The 27,479-nt window shown below is 40.8% G+C and overlaps 2 protein-coding genes and 1 non-coding gene across 3 annotated transcripts; all 3 read right to left on the reverse strand.

The window, feature by feature from the left end:
• Positions 1–712: 712 nt before the first annotated feature.
• LOC141630431 (uncharacterized) lies at positions 713–11,621 on the reverse strand. The gene is made up of 4 exons (XM_074443252.1): positions 11,222–11,621; positions 10,848–11,091; positions 7,887–10,758; positions 713–1,255 (listed from the first exon to the last, which is right to left on the reverse strand). Exons 1-4 carry the CDS (start codon positions 11,619–11,621, stop codon positions 713–715), a joined length of 4,059 nt encoding a protein of 1,352 aa, XP_074299353.1.
• LOC141637026 (small nucleolar RNA R71) lies at positions 3,768–3,874 on the reverse strand. The gene has a single exon (XR_012541590.1). It is a non-coding gene; the product is annotated as a small nucleolar RNA R71 (small nucleolar RNA).
• A 5,007-nt stretch (positions 11,622–16,628) lies between the features above and the next one.
• On the reverse strand, positions 16,629–26,801 carry LOC141630432 (uncharacterized). Its single transcript, XM_074443254.1, has 2 exons — positions 25,808–26,801; positions 16,629–17,311 (listed from the first exon to the last, which is right to left on the reverse strand). Exons 1-2 carry the CDS (start codon positions 26,799–26,801, stop codon positions 16,629–16,631), a joined length of 1,677 nt encoding a protein of 558 aa, XP_074299355.1.
• Positions 26,802–27,479: the final 678 nt, after the last annotated feature.

The raw sequence follows: 27,479 nt of genomic DNA on the forward strand, positions 1-27,479 counted from the left end.
TCACTTAAGTTGGAGTAGAGCTTGAGAATAGGCGTCAAAAATTGAAGTACCTCGGACATGGAAAAGTGTCGTACATCCGGAGCTAGATTCAGATACCGAGGCCTTATAGCATCCAGAAGGAGAAACCCGGCGGATAAGCAGATAATAAGAAAGCGAAGGTAAAGGTGACGGACATGGGATACCTGTCTCCCGTGCCTTTGTTTTGATAGGTGAATTACAAGGCATTAATTTAGGGAGTCGCAAATGAATATTATGCATAGTCTCAGCGAGCTGAAGAATCCTTGTAGGATCAACCTCTCTATGTTCAAACACAATCAAATTCAGAGCTAGCCAAATGGCACGCAAAATGCAAAGGAAATAGAGAAGAGAAGTAGCTCAAGTCTTTGCTTGTCGATAGAGGTAAGAGATAATATCAGAAAGCCAGCTGTCAAATGAGATATCTGGGTTGGCAAGAGGATGAATACCGAGCAGTGAGCATTGCCATACATTCTGAACAACAACACACGATCGAAACAAGTGGTCCGGTGTCTCTGGGGAGTCTCGACAAAAAACACAAGTATTATCAAGATGGAAACCCCGGTGAACAAGGTTAGTCATGGTTGGAAGAATATGGTGCGCGTTTCCAAACAAAGATTGCAAATTTATTTGAGAAGGGAAATTTCCATATAGTCTTCCAAGGAAAAGATTGGTTCACAGGCACGCGAAACTGTTTCTAAGAGGATAGATAAGCGTATCCTGATTTAACAGTGTATTCCCCATCTTCCGTGTATTTCCAGTAAAGGTAATCATCCGAATTAAGAGCTGGCGGTTCCATAGCCAGAATTTCCTTAGCTGTGGATGGCAAAAAAAGGTCGAAAATAGTGGACGGGTTCCAGGTCCGATTATCAAGAAGCAAGTCAGATATAGGCGGGGTAAATTGAGGTTGCGGTTGCTTTAAACCCGGTTTTCGTCCTTTTATCCAATGGGCAGAAAAGAGATCAAATGATGCGCCATTACCAATTTTCCAAGCTAAAGCTGGTTTGCATGCATCAACAGCTCGACAAATTCCTTTCCAGATATAGGAAGGTTGAGTGACCTTTGATTTAGCAGTAGGAATAGGAAGATCTTTTCGATATTTTGGCTTCAGATACTTGGCAAGTAACCCAGTAGGTTTGTGATGCAGCCGCCAAAAATTTTTCATGAGAGTTACCTGACCAAGGGTCGTTGTTGATTTAATACCTAGTCCACCACTGTCTCTTGAAGCATGAAGGTATTGCTGAGATAACCAGTTGATGTGACCATAATTAGAGCATATTTAGTCCCCGAATTAGCCTTGTTCCCATGCTTTTTAGTGCATATTTGGGTCATTTATTGTCTTTAGTTCTTTGTTTTGCATATTCTTTGAGGTTTTGATCCCTTGGTAGGAAAGGAGTGCAAACCTTGCATTTTCATGGCAAAATGAGACTAAATTGATTGAATTCAATGACCAAGCATCAAGGAGAGACAAGATTAGAAGGCCTTTGTACATACTATAGTAGATGGGAAATGATGAGAAAAGATCCTTGCATCCCCGAGGAAATCCCCAAGGATTTTATGAAGAAAAAGGAAGAAAAGAAGAAGGAACGAGACTGCCCAACAATTCGTGCGTCTTCCCTTGAAGATGCCCGTCCACCAAGCCACAATACAAGCGGCTTCTACAGAAGACGCCCGGGCAAAAGCTCCAGAATCCGCCTGTCTTCACCCCTTGGACGCCCGGGCAGAGACCGCCAAATCCGCCTGTCCCGTGCTAAAGACGCCCGGATTTGCAGACAGTACCATTTCGTCTTCTTCAAGCTTCAAGGAAGGATGCACATCTTTTTTTAGAGACCGGAGTCTCCCTAGAGACCGGAGTCTTCCAAAAGAGACCGGCGTTTCCTCAACAAGGGACTTAATCGTCATTTAAGCCCTTAGTTAACCCTAATTCATGTACCTAATCCCCACTATAAATACCTCATTAGTCTAATTAGAAGAGCATGTTCTTCTTAGAAATCTTTAGAGTAGTTAATATCAATCAAATTTCTCTTTAATCTTGTAATCAACATTTAATCAAGTTTTAATACAAGTCTTATTTCCTTAATCTCTCTCTTGTTCATCCTTTATTTTGGGTAATTGAAGATTATTTGGGTTATTATTGGGAGATTGACAACCTCTCAATCAAGCATTCAAGTACTTCTTTTATTCTTTGCTTTATTATTGGAATCATTAGTAGGTATAATTCTCTTAATCCCTCTTTAAATATTGTTAATCACTTTCATTTATTCATCATATTTCACTTTGTTGGTATGATTGACAACCTTGCTAGCATGTTCAACATGATAATGAGTGAGTAGTTTCCTTAGCTAGGGTTAATGGGTGATTAGAGGAAACTAACATGGGGGATGATTCATGCTTAAATTAATATGCTTTCATAGTTTATTTGCTTGCTTGTTGTGATCTCAACTTATGCACATGTTATGTTTGATGAAATGTGAGCCTATGAATCCTTGCATTTTTTACCCATCACCTATCTTTTTAATGAGACTTGTAAGACATAAACCAACTCGAGTCTCATTAGACCATGCATATTGTTGAGTAGGGAAGATTAAGTCTACTTGTAGGTATTGTACAATCTAATCGTTTCGGCTCCGGGACCCAAACTTTCCTAGGATTGTAAGATATAAACCAACTCGATCCATCACAACAATAATTGATTGCATATAACTTGAGAATATGTTTGTATGATCAATTCCCATGAATCCCCTATGACCCCATGACACCCTAGTGCCTTTTATCAATTGTTTACATCCCTTTTAATTTATCTTGCTTGTTTACTTTCATTGCTATTTAGTTTAGTGATCTTCTACATCAAACCCCAATTGTGACATCCCTTAAGACACCACTAGTTGCAATAGAAATCTCATCTCAATTCCCGTCCCTTGGGATCCGACCTTTACTTGCCTCTTTACTAATTGTAGAGTTGTTTGTGAAGTTATAAATTGTGTTTTGGTCTAGGTGCTCCTAACGACAAGTAACCGAAAAATATAGTCCGACCAAAAATGGCGCCATTGCTGGGGACGGTGTTAACTTGATTTAGATTTTCTTACATTGTTATTAGTTGTGTCTTTCTTTGCCTTGGGGAAGTAAAACTCCTCAAGGTTTGTTCTAATTATTTTCGAGCTGTTTGATATTTTGCATGTCTAGAAGGTTGCATGGTGACTTGTTACCCTTTGATCACGAAATTGAAAGAGCGTTGACAACCAATAGAAGACTTTCTAGGAGAACTTTGAGAGGTATTGGTGAGGTTGTAGATATTCAACCAAATACTATTGAGTTCATCAACCCTTTTGCAAGAGAAGGTGAGGAGAACCCAACACTTTTAAACACAAAATCAACCCACAATGCCTAAGTTTTCATCACATTCCGTACCCACCGAGGAGAACCTACCCAATGGTACTCCCACACCACAACATCTAACCGGAAATTTTATTGCCAAATCCGCATTTATCCAATTAGTCGAAAGAAGCCAATTTGGGGGGATGCCTAGTGAAGACCCTCATTCTCATATGGAGACTTTTTGTGACTATTGTGATGCGATTTCTCAAACCGGTGTAACTCAAGACCAAATTCGATAGGTCTTTTTTCCTTTTTCTCTAATTGGCACCGCGAAACAATGGTTGAAAGGCCTTGATAAGGCTACTCTCGGAATTGATTCTTGGAAAAATTTGGCTCTAGCTTTCTACAAAAAGTTCTATCCACCGGAAAAGACTAACATGCTAAGAGTTCAAATCACGGGCTTTAAGCAAAGGGATGAAGAATCTTTGTATGAAGCTTGGGAGCGATTTAAGGGAATTTTTCGCTCATGTCCTCACCATGGACTTAGCGAGTGGTTCTTGGTACACCAATTTTGGAACGGTCTTTATGAAGATTCAAGGAACATTCTCAACATGGGATCAAATGGAATGTTAACCGAAGTTGATGACAATCAAACTTGGAACAAAATTGAGGAAATGGCGGTCCATAACTCACAATATAGTAGACCTCGCAAGGCTACTAGAGGAGGAAAGCATGAAGTGGACTCCATTACTCAATTGGGCGCTCAACTTAGTGCTCACATTGATACCATAAATTTAAAGTTTGAAAAAGCTATGGCTAGACTTGAAGAAGCCTCAAAATCACCAAAGAATCATGTTAATGCCATGACGGCATCTTCATCAATCCCAAGTGGGATATGTGAGAATTGTGGAACTTTGGGACATGACCAAAGTGAATGTAAGGGAACAAATGAACAAGTGAATGCTTTCCAAGCATACAAGAGTGGTACCCTTTATTCAAACTATTACAATAAAAACACCAAATTCCATCCAAATCTCTCATACAAAAGCCAAAATGTTCAAAACCCTCAACCAACATACACCCCACCTCCCATGAGAAACCAAAATCAAAGACCCTTTTACAACCAAAACCAAGGTTACCAAAATCAAACTCCATACAATCAACAAACCGACCAAGGTTTAGATGTTCAAAAAGCGGTCCTCCAAATGCAAAAGAATCAACAAGAGTTTTTCACTCAAATGCAAAAGGATAGTCAAGCAAAGGAAATCACCATCAACAACATCCTAGCTCACACAAAAATGTTGGAAACCCAATTGACTCAACTAGCATCTTCAAGCTCACAAAGATAAAAGGGGCAATTACCACCTCAAAGTAATCCCCCAAGACATGAAACGGTTAGTGTCATCCACTTGAGGAGTGGTAAAAGGTATGAAGCACCGAAGAAGCAAGTTGAGGATGAAGTTGTGGAAGCTAGTGACAAAGAAGAAATTGTGCAAAACTCCAAGGATGGAGAACCATCAAAAGAAGAAATTTCAAAGAAAAATGAAGACAAGGTCAAGGAGAAGGAGCCCATTGTGATTAGACTTCCTTTTCCAAGTTGTCAAGCCAAGCCCAAATTTGATGACCAACTTGGAAAATTTATGGAAACTGTGAAGAATTTGAAAGTCTCAATTCCTTTCACGGAATTAATCAATCACGTGCCGGCCTATGCAAAATACATGAAAGACATCCTCACAAAGAAGAAGTCAATCCGGAAGCTTGAGACTATCGCCTTCACTAAGGTGAGTAGTGCAATACTTCAAGGGAGTTCACCTCCAAAACTCAAAGATCCGGGAAGCTTCTCAATACCGTGTACCATTGGCGACACCACGATCAACAAAGGCTTATGTGATCTAGGGGCTAGTGTGAGTGTTATGCCATACTCGGTGAGTAAAAGGTTGGGGATGGGAGAGACTAAATGCACCAATATCACACTCCAAATGGCCGATAGATCGACGAAGACACCATTAGGGATATGGGAAGATGTTCCCGTAAGAGTTGGGAAATTATTCATCCCGGTGGACTTTGTCATTGTTGACATGGAAGAAGACTCCAACATTCCAATCATTCTAGGAAGACCTTTCTTACACACCGCGGGTGCGGTGATTGATGTGAAGCATGGAGAGCTCACTCTAGAAGTGGGAGATGAGAGCATAACTTTCAATCTTGACAATACCATGAGAGCTCCCCGTTTGCATGAACCATGTTTTATGGTTGATCATTATAGCCGGAAGGATGATAGGAAGAAGTCGGAATTCCAATGGAAGAAGAAAATTGAAGATGCTCCATTCAAAGAGCAAGTGAATTATAATAAAGAGAGCTTGAAAAACTCACCAAAGTCAAGCAATGAAGAGGATGGCCTCATTGGCCAAGACAAGAAAGTGGGAGAGTTGTCTCCATCAACTCAAGAGATCTTTAGTGATCGAGTAGATGAAGTTTGTGGTCTTTGGGACGATGAGTTTGAAGGGATTTTCAATCCCTATATTGGTAATGCTATCGATCAAGACCGACAACAAGGGCAAAGGTCTATTGAAGACCTTTATCATGATAATGAACAAGCTTTTGATTACTTCTTCAAGGTGTTGAGCAACATCAACAATACCTTGGACATGCCCCCATGACATCTCACTAAGGATGAGAGTTTGGTGGAGTCCTCCCTAAACCACCATTTCTAAATATTTCTAACTCCCTAACTCGCATTTGAATTCTTACATTGCATTTTTGTCATTATTGGATTTTTATGCTTTGATCAAGATAATTATCATTTTTGAGAGAAGTGAGGAAGGGACTAATGATTTAATTGATGTGTAGTGCTTTAGCTTAGTGTGGGGATAGAAATTACCTAGGCTATTCATGCCTTAGTAGTGCCCCTACAATGAAGAACACGGGATTTGAAGAATGGAAAATGACAAGGGATATTCAAGTGCACGGATGGAACTGAATCCGGGTAAAAGGGGCAGAATCCGAGCGTCTTCATGGGAATCCGCCCCTCTTCAGGCAATCCGGGCATCTTTGTCAGAATCCGCCCGACCATCTGAGCTGAGAATTTGAAGTTTTGGGACTGTTGAAGAATCCGAGCGTCCTGGAGGAGAAGACGCTCGTCTTCAGAAATCCGTCCGTCCTGAAAGGAAAGACGCCCGTCTTTTTGCCTGTGAAAAACAAGAAATCTCTTTGCTCGAGAATCGCCGTCTTGATGAAGACGCCCGTCCTGCAGTCGATAAATCCGAGCGTCTTTGCTGAAAGACGCCCGTATTTAGGCGAGAATTCTAAAACCAAAAGAGGCAGAATCCGAGCGTCCCGAAGGAAAGACGCCCGTCTCCCCCCTGCAATTCAAATTTTTCGGGTACTTTAAAAACCCCCTCCCACATTCATTTCTTCATTTCTTCACTCAAAATACTACCCATAAACCCCAAAACTCAAAACCCTCATCCTCTCCATCACCGAAACAAGATTTCCTCAACCAAATTCAACAAAATCAAATCCAAACTTCCTTTTAACAAAAATTAATCACTCCTCTTCCAACAAAAATCAAACCAAGCACCAAAATCTTCAACCTTTGAGTCGATTTTTGAAATTATAAAGGCAAAGCCTATCATCTTAAAATTTATTTGGGTATACTTGGAAATTGAAGATTTTCACTCTTTTCTTGGTTAAATCATCAATGGCAAGGACAAAAGGAGAAACAAAGGCACCTAAGGCAAAGGCACTCTCAACAAGACAAAAGAGTCTTCAAACAAAGAAAGCCTCATTGGCTATGGTGGTAGCTAGTTCAAACTTGGAAGTGCAACAACAACCTCCCTTGGAAGCAACAACATCAGCAACTCCGGAAATTGCTCAACTATCGAACTATCCGGAGGTAATTTTCATTTCTAACTCCCACAGGGATACATTTGCCAAGTATGCTAGAAAATCCTTTCTTTCCACCAAGTTCATATGTGAAGATGCCTTGAACAAATTGGGTGTCCTTGAACAAACTAAAGCCTTCTTTGAAGCCATGGGGTTGGGAAAATTGTTTGCTACAAGAGAATTGACATACCCCTCCCTTACCTTAGAATTCTTGGAGTTCTTTGAAAGTTACTAAGGTAGAGACTAGAGAAAACATCGAGTTCCGCCTTGCTAATGTGAGTAGGCGCATCACCTTTGATGAATTGGGTAAAGCATTGGGTCTTAGTGATTCACCTAGTTATTTCAAGAATCCCGGAAAGTATGACCCCGCTCCTCTTTGGGAGGCGATTTCCGGGAGGAAATTTGAGAACTATCATGCTAGTCGCGCTCTATTAGTCCACCATCCGGGCATTAGAGTGTGGCACAAGGTCATCGGGAATACCATCATTGCAAGAAAAGACACTACCACTTTTTTTTTTTTTTTTGGGAAAATGTAAGCTTATCATTAAGATCATAAAAAAGTCCCTTACAACACAAATTCTTTCAATACAGAATGCATTTCACTACACAAATAGCTAATGACTACTTATGTAATTCACCCAATTCCTTACCCTACCATTCCTACATGGTACCTCATACTGATTAATTCTCAACTTCACTTCACGTTTAATGCTATTGACAACCACCTGAGGATGGGAAAGGCACCCCTCAAGTCTGCATTTGTTACGAGCAAACCAAATATGGGCAAGTAGAGAGGCAAGAATCATAGCCACTACCTGCTTGTACCATATAGACTGCTGCCTCCAGCGTATCCACCATTCAATGCAATTCTTCTCTGGTAAGTCCACTAAGCACCAGCAGCCTGTGAGCTCCAAACAAAGTCTGCTATATCTACACTGGAAAAACAGATGTTCATGGCATTCCATCGTCTCTCCACATAGATAGCAGCAATTGTTCTGTATTATGTTCATTTTGAGCAACCTGTCTTGTGTTAGAAGCCTATTCTGTGCTACTAACCAGCACATGAACATATTTCGAGGAATAATCATCCTATTGAGCATCCATGGATACCACTGGACTTTATCTCCAATTGGTTTAAGCCAGTGATACCCCTCCTTTAAACTGTACTGCTCTACAATGGGATCAGTGAATACCATAGATTTATAAATATTCTTGACTTGGCAAATCTTTCTCCAAGCCCAGCTGCTGCCAGTCCCTGGTTCATAGTCCTTCCATGTTGTAGATTTGATATAGACAGCATGAACCCAACGAACCCAGAGGTGATCAGCCTTCATTGCAATCCACCAGACATATTTTGCAATAGCAGCAACATTCCAAGCATGGAGATCCTTAAAACCCAGTCCCCCTTGTTTCCTAGGTTGACAAATAGTAGCCCAAGAAACTAAGGCAGGGCTTTCCTTATGATTAGAGCCATACCAGAGGAAAGATCTGCAAAATGCTTCAATCTTGCTTATGACAGGTTTAGGTAGGATGAAAATCCTTGCCCAATAGCAATGCAAAGAACTAAGCACAGATTTGATCAACACAACCCTACCAGCATATGAGAGTTTTCGAGACCCTAAGCTTCTAATTCTGTCCACAATTTTATCTACCAAGCACTCAAAATCAAGAACAGAGAGCCTCTTGGGAGACACATTCACACCAAGATACTTAAAAGGGAGCTGCCCCTTCTTCATACCAGTCTGCTTCTCAATTTTAGAGACCAAACTCTCATCAATCCCATTATAGTAAAAATTAGACTTCTCATTATTCATTTCCAGACCTGATGCTATAGAGAAATGATCAAAAGCAGCCAACATAAGGCCAATAGACCCCTTATCACCTCTACAAAACAAAATCAGGTCATCAGCAAAAAATAAATGGGACAGTTGGATCCTGTTGCAAAGGGGATGGAACTTAAATTTATGATGCTTATGCACCACACCTAGGACCCTGCTCAAATAATCCAAACATAGGGTAAAGATAAGAGGAGACAAAGGGTCTCCTTGCCTGAGCCCTCTCCTGCTTTTAAAGAACCCAAATGTTTCACCATTGAGGGAAAGAGAATAGGTGGGGGTTGTGATGCACTGCATAATGATCTTGGTGAATGATTCAGGAAACCCAGTAGCTTGAAGCATCTCCAGGACAAAAGACCAAGCCACTGAGTCATAAGCTTTCTGAAGATCCACCTTCATTAACACCCTAGGAGAGCAACTTTTCCTTTTATAAAGCTTAATTAAATCCTGACAAATGAGAATGTTCCCAACAATATCCCTTCCTTTTATAAAAGCCCCTTGACTAGGACTAATGATATCAGGTAGGACCTTGCCAATTCTATTACACAACACCTTTGACAAGCACTTATAGATAGTATTACAGCAGGCAATGGGCCTGAACTGTAAGACTGTTTCAGGAAGAGGCACTTTAGGAATAAGTGTAATGATAGTGGCATTGCACTGTTTGAGGAGCTTTCTTGAATGAATGGCTCCTTGTACTGCAGCAACAACATCAGCTCCAACAATATGCCAGTTGTCTTTAAAAAACTGGCTACTATAACCATCAGGACCAGGTGCCTTGGTCCCTGGAATGTCAAACATAGCCACCTTAACTTCCTCAGCAGTTATAGGAGCTGACAACATGAGACAATGGGCCTCAGTTACACACTTCCCATACTTGATTACTTTCCTATTAATAGGTTTGACATATTTTTCAGTCCCCAACAGTTGCTGATAGTAATGAATGAAAGCAGCCTGAATACTCTCAGTAGTTGAGCACAGGACATTATTTACATCTGCAACTTGGAACACTCTATTTTTTGCTCTCCTCCTTCTGATGCAGGCATGGAAGTATGAAGTATTATCATCACCATGCTTCAACCATTCACACTTTGCTTTCTGAGTCAGGAATTGATCTCTTGCCTTCCTAAGATCCTCAACCTCTTTAGCACAAACTCGTTCAATCTTGCAAAGATCCTCATTCAAGGGGTCCCCTACTAACATTTCCTGAGTTTGTTTTAAAGACAACTCAGCAACATGTGTGAGGTTAACAATATCCCCAAACTGATACTTGTCCAATTTTTTCAACTGATATTTAAGTCCCTTCAATTTTGTGACTACCTTAAACATAGCAGTACCATGACAAACCAAATTCCACCCCTCCTTCACAATATCAGGATAATCTGGTGCCATGGACCACATATTAAAATACTTAAATGGTGCTCCCTTTCTCTGAACAGACCCATCAAAATTGATAAGGCAAGGGCAATGATCAAACATTCCCTCAGGCAAGAAATGAACATAACTGTCAGAAAACATAATAGCCCAATCATCATTAATCAACACTCTATCAATTCTGCTATAAATTTTCTCTCCATCCTCATGCTTATTTGACCAAGTATAGAAGGCCCCCCTTGCACTAAGGTCATCCAACTGACAGTCCTGAACTACCTGAAGCAAAGGTTGTAGTTCAGCATTAGTAACAGGAGCACCCCCAATCCTCTCATTCCTAGCAAGGACAGCGTTGAAGTCCCCCCTACTAGCCAAGGACCATGAATACCCCTCTGATAACACCTCAGACTACTCCAAAGATCCTACCTATCAGCTGCCTGATTCAAACCATAGACAACAGTGAACCAGAAGCTATTCTTTCTAATTTTATCCCTAACTTTGGTATGAATGCACTGAACAGTGATATCACACACATCCACCTCAAAATAGTTGGGATTCCAAATTAACCAAATCCTACCACCTTTATGAAGACTAGTATTAGAGCATATAGACCAGTCATCACAAATGTTTATTCGAACATTTTCCCAATTTTTAACTTTAACTTTTGTCTCTAACAAACCAAATAACCCTACATTATTATGGAGCAAGAATCTCCTTATTTCCTTCTGTTTATTAGGATTATTCATACCTCTAATATTCCACATACCACAACTACCCATTTTGACCTCCTATCTTACTACCTTCCCCTCTTTCAAATGGACCAGTCCTTATGCCCAGTCTAGAGTGCTGGAGAGAATGAGTTAGAGACTCCATGAAAGACAATCCTCCATGAGTAAACCTCCTCTTTTCACCAGTCTCAGTTCTCATGAGCTTGGCCATAAACCGTCTAGGCATAGAACTCCCCACATTAGGAGTCTGCTGAACCAGGACTGGGGTCAAGGCAATCACTGGTGCAGGTGTCTTTGCTATCACATTCACTGCAGGAACCCCAGTTTGCTGAACAACAGCTCTCTGCACTTTTGGAGCAGGTTTAGGTTGAGGACCAGGACCAGGTTTAGCAGGTGCTTTTTTTGGTCTCCACACCTTCTTCCCCACTACTGGTTCATTACCCTTCCTGCACTTTTCAGCAATATATCCCATCCCCTTACAGCTAGTACAAGTTAGTGGGAGCCAATCATATACAACCTTAAGGGATTGGACTTTACCATGTTCATCAACAAATTATATCTCAGTAGGCCTTAAATATTGGAAGGGTTCAAATTGTATCTCAGTAGGCCTATATGACTCTTAAGGGATTAAATATTGGAAGGGTATCAAGAGTTCAAACCCGAAGGTGTTGAAGCAAGCAAGGACTATATGACTCTACTTATGTAAGAGATGCACAAACAAGCTTTTAAGGATCAGGAAGATGCTTACTTAGCCCAATATCCACCCCTCCTTAATTTAGCTAGGCAAGGACTACTTGATCCTTCATGTCCTTTGCCTAGTTGGGCGGATAGGGAAGTCTTCTTTCCGAGTGCATCGAGGGGTGAGATTCCGGGTGACGATGAGGTTGTCGGTGATGAGTTCGTTGATGATAGCATTGATGAAGAGGCTAATGAAGAAGAAGAAGAGGATGATGAAGAAAGTGAGCAAGAAAGTGAAGAGGGAAGTGGTGATGAGTCCACTTCTATTAAGGAAGATGATGATAATGATGATATGGTGGAAGACTAGCAAGCTTTAGAGGCTCCTACCCTCTTGAGGTTTGTCTACTTCTTTCTTTGTTTTATTTACTTTATCTTGATCATGGTTGGAGAGTCCTAGCAACATAGATGACTAACACCTCGGCCCATTGAGGTGTTCTTATTTCATTGTTCCCACTTTTGAAAATCCAAAATGACAAATTTAGTTTCATGCATTGCATCTTGTGTGCATGAACTACCCCAACATTAGGACATTAGAAATAATGTCTATCTCGGTTTGGGGAAGTACATGCATACGCAACGGGAGGTAATCTAAATTACGCTCTTCGTCATAAACAAAAACCCATGCATCATGTAGTGTAGATTAGTATAGCTTGCATTTAGAGTAGAATTCATGCATCATGCTTGCATGATTTCCCATCATTTTGGCCATTGAGGACAATGCCCATATTAGTGTGGAGATGGGGAATTCTAACTTAACTTTTATTCAAAAATCCAAAAAAAATCAAAAAATTTGAAAAACCATAAAAATTTGAAAAATTGAAAAACCAAAAACAAGTTCATTTCCTTTGTAGTGTAGTCATGTATATATTGTGTTTGTTTTATCCTTGTTCATATTGATCGACTACGCCACATCCGAGACATAGGGATATTGAAGACCGCATGGTATGATCTTTCCAATCTCCTTTTTTCTCTTTATGTTAATGACTATGTGGCTTTATTTTGATTGATGCGGTATAACAATGTGAACTTAGGACTTGAATTTAGTTTATATGTCATATTAGTTGGTAGAATCATTTGCATTAGGATGTTTATATGGTAGTTGCATCATGGCATGTAGTTTGCATGTTAGAAAAATTTTGCGAAACCGTCTACTTGGGAAGTTTGACAAGTGTATATAGGCCCTAGTAGATGCTTTTTCTTCTTAAGACTTTGCTTGTTAGAATACTTGTAAAACAGCCTAGGATGTGTCATGCTAGTATCCTTTGACCCATGGGTTAAGGCCTAGTCAAGAGTACCTTGTGGTGTGATAACTCCTTGGCTACCGTTTATTCTAAGGTGACCCTTGAAACCATGCATCCATCCATCATCCATGTTCTACCACATTTTTGTCATCAAAGGGAATGGGCACAAAAAGAAATCAATTTGAGTTCAATGAAATGAAAAGTGAAAGAAAGTTTGCAAAATGCATCAAATGAAAAGAGGAGCAAAAATAGACTCCAAAAGCTTCAAATATAAGGCACCCTCACTATATATGGGGTGACTTTGAAAATGTTCAAAAGAAATGCAAAGAAAAGTTGAAAGTTGTCAAGTGTTGAAATGCCAAAAATCAAAAAGAAATGGCAAGAAAGTGTTCTCAAATGTCAAATACCACAAGAAATTGGGGGGAAAAACAAAAACAAAAACAAACTCCCAAAATGAAACTCAAAATTCTATCGATCCCTTTATCCATCGTATCCATTTTTGTGCATGGTAGAGAGGGGACGACCCTTCTTCTTGTCTAGGCAAGAGGGGGAATTCCGCGATCCTCCAGTGTTTCTAACACCATAAGGAGTCTACTCTTGACAAAAACATTTAACGATTGAGGACAAAGGTACCCTAGCTTGACAAAACTTGGAGGTGATTTATTGGTATCCTTCTAGGCTTAGAAGTTTGAAGAAATTGCATCTATGAAGGAGTGTGTACCCCTGAATTGCTTCCCTTATAGATAATTTCCACCACTTAGATGAGGAAAGTGGCTATTCTTTTGTAGATGCATACATTACTTGATTTTGTGTGCTTAATGATTGGATGTGTCGCCATTTTGGCAAGACCCACCTTGCCTTGCAAGAAGGCATCCTACCTCATGGTTGTCTTGTTGTGAGTTGAAGGGGCGGAGTGAGACCCCCTAATTGTCTCATATCGGTTATGTTATTAGGTTAGTTTAAATAATGGTCCTAGTTTTTGTCACCTCTTTACTCAGGACGAGTAAAGGTTCGATTTGGGGATATTTGATGTGACCATAATTAGAGCATATTTAGTCCCCGAATTAGCCTTGTTCCCATGCTTTTTAGTGCATATTTGGGTCATTTATTGTTTTTAGTTCTTTGTTGTGCATATTCTTTGAGGTTTTGATCCCTTGGTAGGAAAGGAGTGCAAACCTTGCATTTTCATGGCAAAATGAGACTAAATTGATTGAATTCAATGACCAAGCATCAAGGAGAGACAAGATTATAAGGCCTTTGTACATACTATAGTAGATGGGCAATGATGAGAAAAGATCCTTGCATCCCCGAGGAAATCCCCAAGGATTTTGTGAAGAAAAAGGAAGAAAAGAAGAAGGAACGAGACTGCCCAACAATCCGTGCGTCTTCCCCTGAAGACGCCCGTCCACCAAGCCACAATCCGAGCGGCTTCTCCAGAAGACGCCCGGGCAAAAGCTCCAGAATCCGCCCGTCTTTACCCCCTGGGCGCCCGGGCAGAGACCGCCAAATCTGCCCATCTCGTGCTAAAGATGCCCGGATTCCCAGACAGTCCCATTTCGTCTTCTTCAAGCTTCAAGGAAGGATGCACATCTTTTTCTAGAGACCGGAGTCTCCCTAGAGACCGGAGTCTTCCAAAAGAGACCGGCGTTTCCTCAACAAGGGACTTAATCGTCATTTAAGCCCTTAGTTAACCCTAATTCATGTACCTAATCCCCACTATAAATACCCTATTAGTCTAATTAGAAGAGCATGTTCTTCTTAGCAATCTTTAGAGTAGTTAATATCAATCAAATCTCTCTTTAATCTTGTAATTAACATTTAATCAAGTTTTAATACAAGTCTTATTTCCTTAATCTCTCTCTTGTTCATCCTTTATTTTGGGTAATTGAAGATTATTTGGGTTATTATTGGGAGATTGACAACCTCTCAATCAAGCATTCAAGTACTTCTTTTATTCTTTGCTTTATTATTGGAATCATTAGTAGGTATAATTCTCTTAATCCCTCTTTAATTATTATTAATCACTTTCATTTATTCATCATGTTTCACTTTGTTGGTATGATTGATAACCTTGCTAACATTTTCAACATGATAATGAGTGAGTAGTTTCCTTAGCTAGGGTTAATGGGTGATTAGGGGAAACAAACATGGGAGATGATTCATGCTTAAATTAATATGCTTTCATATTTTATTTGCTTGCTTGTTGTGATCTCAACTTATGCACATGTTATGTTTGATGAAATGTGAGCCTATGAATCCTTGCATTTTTTACCCATCACCTATCTTTTCAATGAGACTTGTAAGACATAAACCAACTCGAGTCTCATTAGACCATGCATATTGTTGAGTAGGGAAGATTAAGTCGACTTGTAGGTGTTGTACAATCTAATCGATTCGGCTTCGGGACCCAAACTTTCCTAGGATTGTAAGATATAAACCAACTCGATCCATCACAACAAGAATTGCTTGCTTATAACTTGAGAATATGTTTGTATGATCAATTCCCATCAATCCCTTATGACCCCATGACACCCTAGTGCCTTTTATCAATTGTTTACATCCCTTTTTATTCATCGTGCTTGTTTACTTTCATTGCTATTTAGTTTAGTGATCTTCTACATTAAACCCCAATTGTGACACCCCTTAAGACACCACTAGTTGCAATAGAAATCTCATCTCAATTCCCGTCCCTTGGGATCCGACCTTTACTGTCCTCTTTACTAATTGTAGAGTTGTTTGTGAAGTTGTAAATTGTGTTTTGGTCTAGGTGCTCCTAACGACAAGTAATCGAAAATATAGTCCGACCACCATTGAATTGATCTTTTTGAAGTATCCTTACTCCACCAAAACGCAGCAATCAGAGAGTTGATCTTACGAGAAATAGCAAGCGGCAGAGGAATAGCAGCGAGGATATGGGCAATCGAACAAATCAAAATAGAGTTGATAATTATGAGCTTGCTAGCTTGAGACAAATGTAGAGAAGACCAAGATGAAATGCGGGTTGTCAATTTATAAATAAGTCCATGGAATGCAGTTTGCTTTTGCTTCGGGAGATCAACCGGGACTCCTAAATAATTACCAAACGAAGAAGAGTCTTTCATTCGTAGAATCGAATTCAGATGAGTCTTGAAGTCAGCTGGTGAGTTGGGGCTGAATTTGATAAAGGACTTGGCCAGATTTATCATCTGGCCAGAAGCATCTTCAAAGTCATGAAATATGTCCCGGAGAGTCTCAAACGATGACGGGGTAGCCTTACAACAAATGAAGGCATCATCCGCGTAAAATAGGTGCGATAGGGTTGGAGCATACTGAGAGATTTTTAAACCATGAAGTTGTCTTTGAGCTTCAACTTTCTGTAATTGAGCCGATAAAATCTCCAAACACATGATAAATAAATAAGGTGAGAGTGGATCACCCTGACGTAGACCACAAGTTGGACGGAAAGAGGGCGAAGGTTCCCCATTAATCATAACCCTATAGGTAACTGTTGAAATACATTCCTATATTAGGTTACGCCAGGGTATAGGAAATCCAAAGTGATCCAAGACAGACATAAGAAACTGCCATGAAACTCTGTCAAAAGCTTTGTGCATATCAAGTTTCAGGGCCGCATAGCAATTTGTGCCTCTTTTGGTCTTGTTTATATAGTGCATAATCTCCTGAGCAACAAGGCATCCATCCGACATAAGACGTTCTGGGACGAAGGCTTGTTGGGAATCCGAGACAAGAGATGAAATAACCAATTTGAGACGGTTGGCCAGACATTTTGAAGCCAGTCGGTACAGTACATTACAGAGGCTTATGGGCCTGTATTGTGAAACCAACTCAGGTTTGTCAACTTTCGGAATGAGAACGATGAGTGTGTTATTCCATTCTTTCAGCATAACTCCAGAGTTTAGGAATCGCAAGATAGCAGAAGTAACCATATATCCAATTTGTGGCCAAAATACCTGGAAGAATTTTGGAGTAATACCGTCGGGTCCTGATGATTTCGAGCCGTCCATACCTTTTAAAGCGCGGAGCACATCGTGCTCTGTAAAGGGTACTTGCAAAATAGAACATTCCAGAGGGCTCAGTCTGGGCAAATGTAAACCATCAAGCAAAGGATGGATGTGATCAAGTAGAACATTCGATTCCTGAGGCGTGGTTCGACAAAGTAAAGCCTTGAAATAGTTGACAATTTCTGAAACAATGGATTCAGAAGAGTATAGCCAGTCACCATTATCAGAGGGTAGTTGATACCCGTCGTGAGGTGTCAAAAATAAGATTTATAATTTCCAACTACAACTATAGCTAGCGGCAGTCGGGTCGAACCACATAGAGGCAGATGTAAATTCTAGTTGTCTAAATTCAGTCTAAGGTAACAAGTATGGGGGTTGATTTGAGTTGGTCTACAGCTAAGAGTAAATAATAAACTAGAAAGACGGATTAGACAGATAAAGAAGAGGTACTAGGATGGTCGGTTCATTAAAGCTTCGGCGGCAGCATACTAAACAGGTCTAAATTGAACACAAGTGAGGCGGGAAACAAGAGGTCCTCTCGGTCCACTCTTAACAAATAGCATCTTTCGATCTTGCTATAGGTACCTAATATCACTAATACTGACTCTCGTCCTGAAAAGTGACTAACGGTCTAAAATATACCTATCTTTCGATCTCAGCACAGTTTAGTCATCTTAATTGGTGGTCAAATAACTTTCCCTATCTTTCGATCTAATGGGTCAGTCATAAATTAAGCATCTAACTGGTCGCATGCATTCGATTCGTTAAATACAACATTAAAATCAATTAAAACGAAGGGTAGCCTCACGAGGTCAGTCGATCGACCAAGAATGTCAGTCGATCGACTGACACGTGAATCAGGCCGTGTTCAATCTATTGCCGCCTACGCTATAATTCGCCTACATCCTAGCACAAATAATCTAGCTACTCATGCTAATGGTGAAAACAATAACATTAACGATAAGAATTACTGAATTCATGCTTGAAACGATAAAGGAAACAATTAACATAAACGATAAAATTGGTTATGGGAATCTAACTATCAATTCTATACTAATGAAAATAAAGCAATAAACTGAAATTAGGGCAGATGAATACCGAATTTGCAGAGGAAAGATTAGTTAATAAGAACCAGAGATCCAATGCTCAACAATAATCCCAAACCCTAATTAATTATAAAGAACTGTATGTAAAACTCAATGTAAAACTACTGAATAATGCTTGATGATAAACTGAATGAATTAGGTTACGTTATAAAGAGAGTATACGTAACATAATTCCTAAACCTAGTAACTAGTGGGCTTGATAAATCTCGATCTTTTAATTCTCGTCTGGAATAGCGTCTTGGTCGATCGACTGAAGTTTCCGGTCGATCGACTGCTTAGCAGTCTGATGTACAGTAGCTTCTGTACCCCGATGGTTGGTCGATCGACTGATGGAGGTGGTCGATCGATCGATTGCCGCTACTAGACTTCTATAAACTCGTGGACTTGTCTTTTGGGCCTTGAATTGCGCACCAAGCTCGTTCCTTGGGTGAATACTTCACGTCATATACGCGCGCAGGATACTCGGGGACGGATTTAGCTCGATTTCCGTTGGATTCTTCACATTTCTGCAATAATGTACAAAATACGGAAGTAGACGGAAATAGGGAGAAATGCAGCATAAACTACATGAATGAGCTCTGAAATGCGTGTAAAATGGGATGTAAAACATCATATAAAAGACACGCATCAAACTTCCCCAAACCAAACCCTTGCTTGTCCCCAAGCAAGAACTAGACTCGATCTAATGACCTAATGGAACGAGTTCAATCTCAGAGCGAATTACAAACTGCAAAGCCTAAACCATTTTAATGCACAACTAACAATCAATTAGTAACATGAATCATGCAAACGAGTTATGAAGTCGTTAAAAATATTGCTGAACTGTCAACTGTAGAGACTTATCAAATTGGGCTCTCACGGGTCGCTCAAATCACTCAAATAAGCACAGGTGAATAATGTATAAGATAGAAAGAAGTAATTTTGTAGTGACTCTCACCTAACTACGACCTATAAGAACATGCTTGCAGTCTAATATGAAAGCAATCTCTACAACCGTACATACGCATTCCAACCAACAAGAGACCATGACACATGCCGAGGTATATATGGGATATGTGAGGTATGGGTAAGAAGAGGCAAAACATTTATGGTAAAGTGGAGGTACAGGTGATCAAGCTAGTACCAAAACGGAACCAAATGGCAACATCCAACTTCTTGCTCATAATCAAACGAAACGGTGCTATAGCAAGCACAAATCTCACAATTTCCAGAGATACAAGTAATCAACTAACTCCCTATGAAGTAAGAATAAAACATGGGAGCAAAAATCGCCATAAGATAAAAGATTGAATTATGCGAATTGATTTTCTCTTTTTCTTTCGAACTCCAGTCGATCGACCTATAAGGGCAGTCGATCGACTGCTTAAACAGTACATAACTCTTTTTTTTTCTTTTTCGAATCATTTTTTTCATCTCTTTTTTTTTTCAACTTCTTTCCTCCTTTATTTCATTTCCCAACCATCATCTCAACAAAGCATATGCCACCAAAAATGGGTAACAACCCCAAAAACACAGACTACTAGCTTGACAAAGGACAGGCTAAATGTAGGATGTAGTAAATGGGACAAAAAGGGATATTTTTGGCAGTGTGGAGCTTATGGGCAAAATGAAAAAGGGAAACCTCTACCACATGTGTCAACTAACCACAGACCGAATGCGTACAGGTATTAAGCAGATTAAGTTCATATTTATGCACATTTATGTGACATGTCTCATAAGGAGTAACTACTCACAATACTAGATAAACTGGTCATGGATGACACCAGTTATAGGCTCTAAATCTCAAAAATATGAAGTAGCTTGCCAATTTTCTAAGTCAAGTCTCAAGTTCAGCAAATAATTAACGAAAACTCGTAGATATGCATATGATTCTACTAATAACATGTCAATTAGCAAGGCTTAGGCATAAAACAGCTGCAAATGCAATGTTATCATGGAAATACTACCGTTCCGACTCGACCTATATGCTAAAATAAACGTGCATTTTTGAAATTTTTCAATTTTTTTGATGTTTTTGCATTATATAAAATGAAATGAACAATGCAAGACAGAATGTAAACGTGAATGCAAGCAAATGATATGCGACGCAAAACCCTTACCCAAACCAAATCGCACAATGTCCCCATTGTGCAAAATCATGTAATGAAGAAAAGAGAAATGGGAATTTGCGAGAAAACTAAGTAAACATGACGTGAAGTGGAAATCGGGAACTTACAAGACTTTAAGCGTAGCAAAGGAAACCTCCCCAAACCAGCGTGAGCTAGGAGGTTTCAGTAGCTAGCAGTGCTACGAAAAGGTACCTGAAAGACAAGTAAAACCCACGCATAAAATCGAGAGAACAAATTTAAAGCGGTAAAATGGTGCACGAATGAGAAAATTAGAAGAAATAAGTAATTTGACGGAAAGTAAAGTGGAGTAAAAAACTCCCTTAAGTCCGCAAATCGACCAAACACAGCAGGGGAGAGGTCGTGAACAGGTACAACAGCGTCCTTGGTCGATCGACCAAAAGGGGCAGTCGATCGACCAGATGAACAGGAACAGAAGCTCCTAGAAAGCGCAACTCAGTCGATCGACCAATGAAGCCAGTTGATCGACTGAAAGTACTGCTGTACTCCTTACTTCTTCGTATTTGCTCAATAACTTGAGCAAATGAGGTCTAAAAACCTGCAAGTGCATAATAATACGCGCCCAAAATTGCACAAAACCCAGAATAAAGTCTACAGCATATAAAATCCTAAACAAACAAAATAAAATACGAAGTTTCGCGCACACAAAAGCAATAAATATTGTTTTAACAAAAGCAAATAAATTGAAGTTTATAACGAGCTCGATCAACTAATAGTTGATCAAGAAAGACCACGGTATGGCCCACTTCGTCGGCTTCTGGCTAGTAGAGGTAGCCTCAACGGTGCTTATCTTAGCAGCTGCACCCTTCTTAGCCTCCACGTCCGTATGGCTCAACGGATCAACACTCTCATCATCTCCCCAGTCAAGGATCTCTTCGGGCTTGTCAGAATCCAAATCAGACTTTCTGGCTTTGACTGGCTCGTCATAAACTATCTCATCAATTCCATAGCTCAGGCAACCAAGACTTCCTCTTTGAATAATCGGCTTCTTTACAGCTGGAACAACTTGCAGCACTTCCTTCCCCAAACCAGCTCCTGCAACATCTAAAACAACATATTCTTCCTCCTTTTTGCTCCCAATCTGGGGCGGAGGGGTTAGCACGGGAGTAGTAATAGAGACAGGCAATTCAGGAAGCACAAAGTACGATTTCTTGTCAGAAACCGTGTTACAAGTCACCGGCCACATGGGGTCCTTTTTCTTAGCAGGTTGGGCGAAGACAATGGAATGCTTGCCTACCTTGAAAGTCAAGGTTCCTAGACCGACATCTATGACTGCACCAGCAGTGTGCAGAAATGGCCTACCCAAAATAATGGGTATATGAGCATCCTCAGGCATGTCAAGTACAACAAAGTCAACATGGAAGAAAAACTTCCCTATTTGGACAGGGATGTCCTCTAAGACTCCTATTGGCTGGACCGCAGATCGGTCGACCATCCGAACAAATGTCATGTACATCTGCGAACCTAGTCAATTTAAGCTTCCTAGCTAGACTCAAAGGCATGACACTTATACTAGCTCCTAGGTCACATAATGCCTTCTCAATAGAGAAGGTACCTATATTGCAAGGAAGAGAAAAGCTACCCGGGTCCTCTAGCTTATGGGGTGCAGTGTGAGACAGGTAAGAGCAAGACTCTTTGTTTAAAGCGACCGTGTGCACATGTTCAAGCGACTTTTTCTTAGACAGGAGTTGTTTCATGAATTTAGTGTATGCAGGCACTTGATTGACCAACTCAAGGAAGGGTACTTGCACATTCAAACTACGGATAACCTTTTCAAATTTATTGAAAGATACCCGTTCTTTTGTCGGCACTAGTCCCTCCGGATATGGGGCTGTAAGAAGTACCTTAGCCCTCTCATCTAAATCGCGCGTGCCGGTATCTGTGGACTTAGGCTGAAAGTCCGTCACCTTCTCTTTGTTGAAGCTTAATCCCTCTTCACACCGTCTCAAATGTGAGCCATTAACCATCGTCGGATCGAACTTCGGGGCCGGGACTGACCCATCAGCACTCGGGTCTTGTCCTAATGTCTTCGGGACTGTCGAACCCCGGAACAAATGGTCTCTCAAATTGTCGGGCATTGAAGGACGAAATTCCTCGACATCAGCAGTGACCTCAGTCGATCGACCACCTTGCTCAGTCGATCGACTGAGATGAACATTTCCAGAAGCTCCTGTAACCCGCATATCAGTCGATCGACCGGGTATATCAGTCGATCGACTGATATACCTGGTAAACGCCTGTTTCTTTGATTTATTCGTTGAAGCTTTGTTTTGACTTGTTTCCGGCTCATCTTTTTCAACAGCGTCCTCGACCATGGCAGGACCCTCAAGGTTGGACCCACTCCTTAAAGTGATGGCATTTAAGGTCTCCTTTTGGTCAGTTTGGGTCGGTAAGTGTCCCGGAGCTCGAGTGTTACTTTTGCTAGCCAATTGAGCAATTTGGCTCTCTAGTAGCTTTATCCCGACCTCTCTTGCTTGGGACTCCTTTAGCAACAAGTTCTTAAGCTCGGAAAATTCAAGTGCGATTATTCTTCTAACTGCGGCACATAGGGAGGTTTCGATATTGTTGTTGCTTTTGATGAGGAGGTACATAAGGTTCTTCTTTGCGGCGGAGCTTGAGTTGGGTTCGGGACATTTTGGCTCCTCCAACTCAAGTTTGGATGGGTATTCGGCTCATAGTAGGTGTTTTTACGCATAGTGTTGAAAGGCAAAGACAAGACTCAAAGGGACTAGGGCGGTTCTTGAAATGTGTCCCTCGGCTCCACACCTCTCGCAGCACGAAAGGACCGTCGTCGACACAAAGCATTTACTTGGTACATCCCACCTTTAGAAGCTCCTCCTAGTTCATACTTGTCAAATCTCGCAGTAAGAGCTTCAAGCGCAGAACGAGAGGAAGATTGTTGACTCTCCTCCGGTTCCCTCTGGAATTACCATACTCAGCCTTGTGGGTGGCTAGATCGTCAATGATCTTCCACCCCTTGGTTGCTCCCAAATTTTCAGCAAATCGGCCATTGGCTGCAGCATCCAAAATAGCCCCTCGATCGTCATACTGACCCATTATAGAAATGATTGCACAAGCTCCATTTTTTGAAACCATGGTGCGGTATGGTTCGCACCAGCTTCTTAAATCGGACCCATGCCTCGTGGAAGTTCTCATCCGGCCCTTGTTTGAAACTTGTGATTTGGGCTCTAATAGCAATCGTCTTAGAAGCAGAAAAGTACTTCTTGTAGAAGGCCAATGCCAAGGAATTCCAGTCAGTGATCCCATGAACAGTTCGGTCCAGATCTCTATACCACTCCCTTGCAGCATCACGAAGGGAGAAGATAAACATGGTCTCCTTGATCTGGTCTTGGGTCACGCCGGCGGGTGGGGGTATGGAGCAACAGTAGTCAATAAAGGTCTCCATATGCTTAGCTGCATCTTCATTTGCAGCTCCCCCGAACTGGTTTCTCTCAACCATATTGATGTATGAAGGCTTTGGTTCGAACTTCTTGGCATCTCCTGGTAATTCGAACCCCATATATAAGTTTTCAGCTGTCGGCTCAGAATGACTAGCTATACTCGCTTCCTCGGCCGTGACTAAAATTTCTGGAGAAGTGACTGTCTCGGCTGAAGAAGTGGAAACGGGTGAAGAATGTGGGTCTTCTTCGAACAGGTCGTTCTCGTAATAGCTTGACAGAGTACTCAGCTCTTCCTCTGTCGGTAATACCCTTTGTGTTCGTCTCAACTCGCGCAAAGATTTCTCTATCTCAGGATCAAATGGTACTAGTTCACCACCCTGTGATCTGCGCATAAGAAAAAACTACAAAAAGAATATAAGAAAAGTTTAAGGAACAGAAGTCCCTTAAACTAAGAAAGACTAAAATTAAAACAACTAAAAATTAGAACTATTGCTTCCCCGGCAACGGCGCCAAAATTTGATACCCGTCGTGAGGTGTCAAAAATAAGATTTATAATTTCCAACTACAACTATAGCTAGCGGCAGTCGGGTCGAACCACAGAGAGGCAGATGTAAATTCTAGTTGTCTAAATTCAGTCTAAGGTAACAAGTATGGGGGTTGATTTGAGTTGGTCTACAGCTAAGAGTAAATAATAAACTAGAAAGACGGATTAGACAGATAAAGAAGAGGTACTAGGATGGTCGGTTCATTAAAGCTTCGGCGGCAGCATACTAAACAGGTCTAAATTAAACACAAGTGAGGCGGGAAACAAGAGGTCCTCTCGGTCCACTCTTAACAAATAGCATCTTTCGATCTTGCTATAGGTCCTAATATCACTAATACTGACTCTCGTCCTGAAAAGTGACTAACGGTCTAAACTATACCTATCTTTCCATCTCAGCACAGTTTAGTCATCTTAATTGGTGGTCAAATAACTTTCCCTATCTTTCGATCTAATGGGTCAGTCATAAATTAAGCATCTAACTGGTCGCATGCATTCGATTCGTTAAATACAACATTAAAATCAATTAAAACGAAGGGTAGCCTCACGAGGTCAGTCGATCGACCAAGAATGTCAGTCGATCGACTGACACGCGAATCAGGCCGTGTTCAATCTATTGCCGCCTACGCTATAATTCGCCTACATCCTAGCACAAATAATCTAGCTACTCATGCTAATGGTGAAAACAATAACATTAACGATAAGAATTACTGAATTCATGCTTGAAATGATAAAGTAAACAATTAACATAAACGATAAAATTGGTTGCGGGAATCTAACTATCAATTCTACACTAATGATGAAATAAAGCAATAAACTGAAATTAGGGCAGATGAATACCGAATTTGCAGAGGAAAGATTAGTTAATAAGAACCAGAGATCCAATGCTCAACAATAATCCCAAACCCTAATTAATTATAAAGAACTGTATGTAAAACTCAATGTAAAACTACTGAATAATGCTTGATGATAAACTGAATGAATTAGGTTACGTTATAAAGAGAGTATACGTAACATAATTCCTAAACCTAGTAACTAGTGGGCTTGATAAATCTCGATCTTTTAATTCTCGTCTGGAATAGCGTCTTGGTCGATCGACTGATGTTTCCGGTCGATCGACTGCTTAGCAGTGTACAATAGCTTCTGTACCCCGATGGTTGGTCGATCGACTGATGGAGGTGGTCGATCGACTGATTAAGCTGCTACTAGACTTCTATAAACTCGTGGACTTGTCTTTTGGGCCTTGAATTGCGCACCAAGCTCGTTCCTTGGGTGAATACTTCACGTCATATGCAATGCAGGATACTCGGGGACGGATTTAGCTCGATTTCCATTGGATTCTTCACATTTCTGCAATATTGTACAAAATACGGAAGTAGACGGAAATAGGGAGAAATGCAGCATAAACTACATGAATGAGCTCTGAAATGCGTGTAAAATGGGATGTAAAACATCATATAAAAGACACGCATCAGTAGTGCTAGGATTCGGTGCTTTGTCGAACGTTGCTTAACACGATTGTAGAGAAACTTGGTAGGAAATCCGTCCAAAATTTCAGATGTGAACTTGGATCGTTGTATCCAGTATTGGCGTTGAGTATGTAACAGCTGCAGTCGAGAGGAACGAAGCTGGACAAATTTCATGGCGGATTGATCATCAATAATTTGATCGACAATCGTGTCCAAATCGGCTTCATTATCAGACCAATTAATCCCACAAGAAATACGATGATTGCGAACCCATTGCAAAACTGAATGGCGTGCAGAAGATAATTTTCGCGACACCACATACATGGAAGAGCCAAAGAAGGGCGTGTTCCAAGCTTCCTTAACAATTTGTTGTACTTCAGGACAAGCTAGACACCAATTGTCAATTCGATATGGCCGTCTTCGGGATGAAGTTTCTGGGAACAGAGAAAGAATAATAGGAGCGTGATCTGAAACAAGGATAGGCAGGTGGGTAATTGAAGCATTCGGAAAAAGTTGACACCAATCTTGATTGGCATAGGCACGATCCAGCCGTTCTAAAATAGTAGCCGAATGAAGCCGACTGTTCATCCATGTAAATCGCGGACCAAAAAACGAAAGATCTACAAGGCCATTGGAGAATTTCCACGCAGTGAAATCTCGTTGTCCGCGAATGAAACTGGTACCTCCAAACTTGTCAGAAAACAATTCGATCTGATTAAAATCTCCAATCAAAAGTAAAGGCGTGACAGCAGAGATTAAAGTGGTAAGCCGGTTCCACAAAGACTGTCGATACTCAAACCTTGCTTCTCCATATATAAATAAAACATACATTACATGATTTGTACAAGGTGGCCTAGACATAGCTATTTTACAGAAGATATAATGAGGGTCAAACGACAGTGGAGTTAAAATAACCGAGTCATCCCAACGTAAAAGGAGGCCACCACTACGTCCTATTGAGTCAACACCACAAAAGTTAGGTAAGCCCAGACAAGAAGTGCGAGATGAAGCTTGGGCTGATGTAGTCATAGTTTCTTGCAAAAAAAAATCGACGGATGATATTGGTGGGCGCTTCTAATTAGGAAAGGAATTGTAGGATATTCCGTTGCACCGAGCCCCCTAAAATTCCAACAAAAGAGCTTCATTTGAAAACGGGTGGCGAATTAAGGTCCGCCACCAGACCCGCAAAAGAGAAAAGGTCTTCATCTCTGGAAGAAGTAGAAGACAAGAAAGTTAGTTCAAGAATACGCAACAAATTTAAGGTAATTGGCTCCAGACGAGGTCTCTTAGCCATGGAACACAACGAAATCAAAAACGGATCAAAGGATCGTTTCTTGTCCTGCAAGGGGATAGGTGGGCATGACGGAAGATTGCCAGGACCATTAAACTGGAAAGGTGGGATATCAACATAACCCAACAGAAGCTCAGACGGCTTAGGTATGAGGTCCTGATCAATAGCCAAATCCAAGAAACTTGATCGATTAGTTCTTTTAAATCGCAGACGACTGTAAAAATTGAAACCAACCCTTACCTTCTTCTTGTAAACAAACTTTACCTTCCTGCCATGAGAGTCCATAGCAAGAACATTAGTAGAGCAAGTGACAGAGTCACGAAAAAGACAACCAACATCAGTAGACCTTGATGGTGTCGAAGGTTCACTAAGGCCTAAATCCAAAGATGCATCCATGTTTGCATCAGGTGCAGTTA

Source organism: Silene latifolia, chromosome Y (genome assembly GCF_048544455.1).
Source record: "Silene latifolia isolate original U9 population chromosome Y, ASM4854445v1, whole genome shotgun sequence".
Classification (NCBI taxonomy): Eukaryota; Viridiplantae; Streptophyta; class Magnoliopsida; order Caryophyllales; family Caryophyllaceae; genus Silene; species Silene latifolia.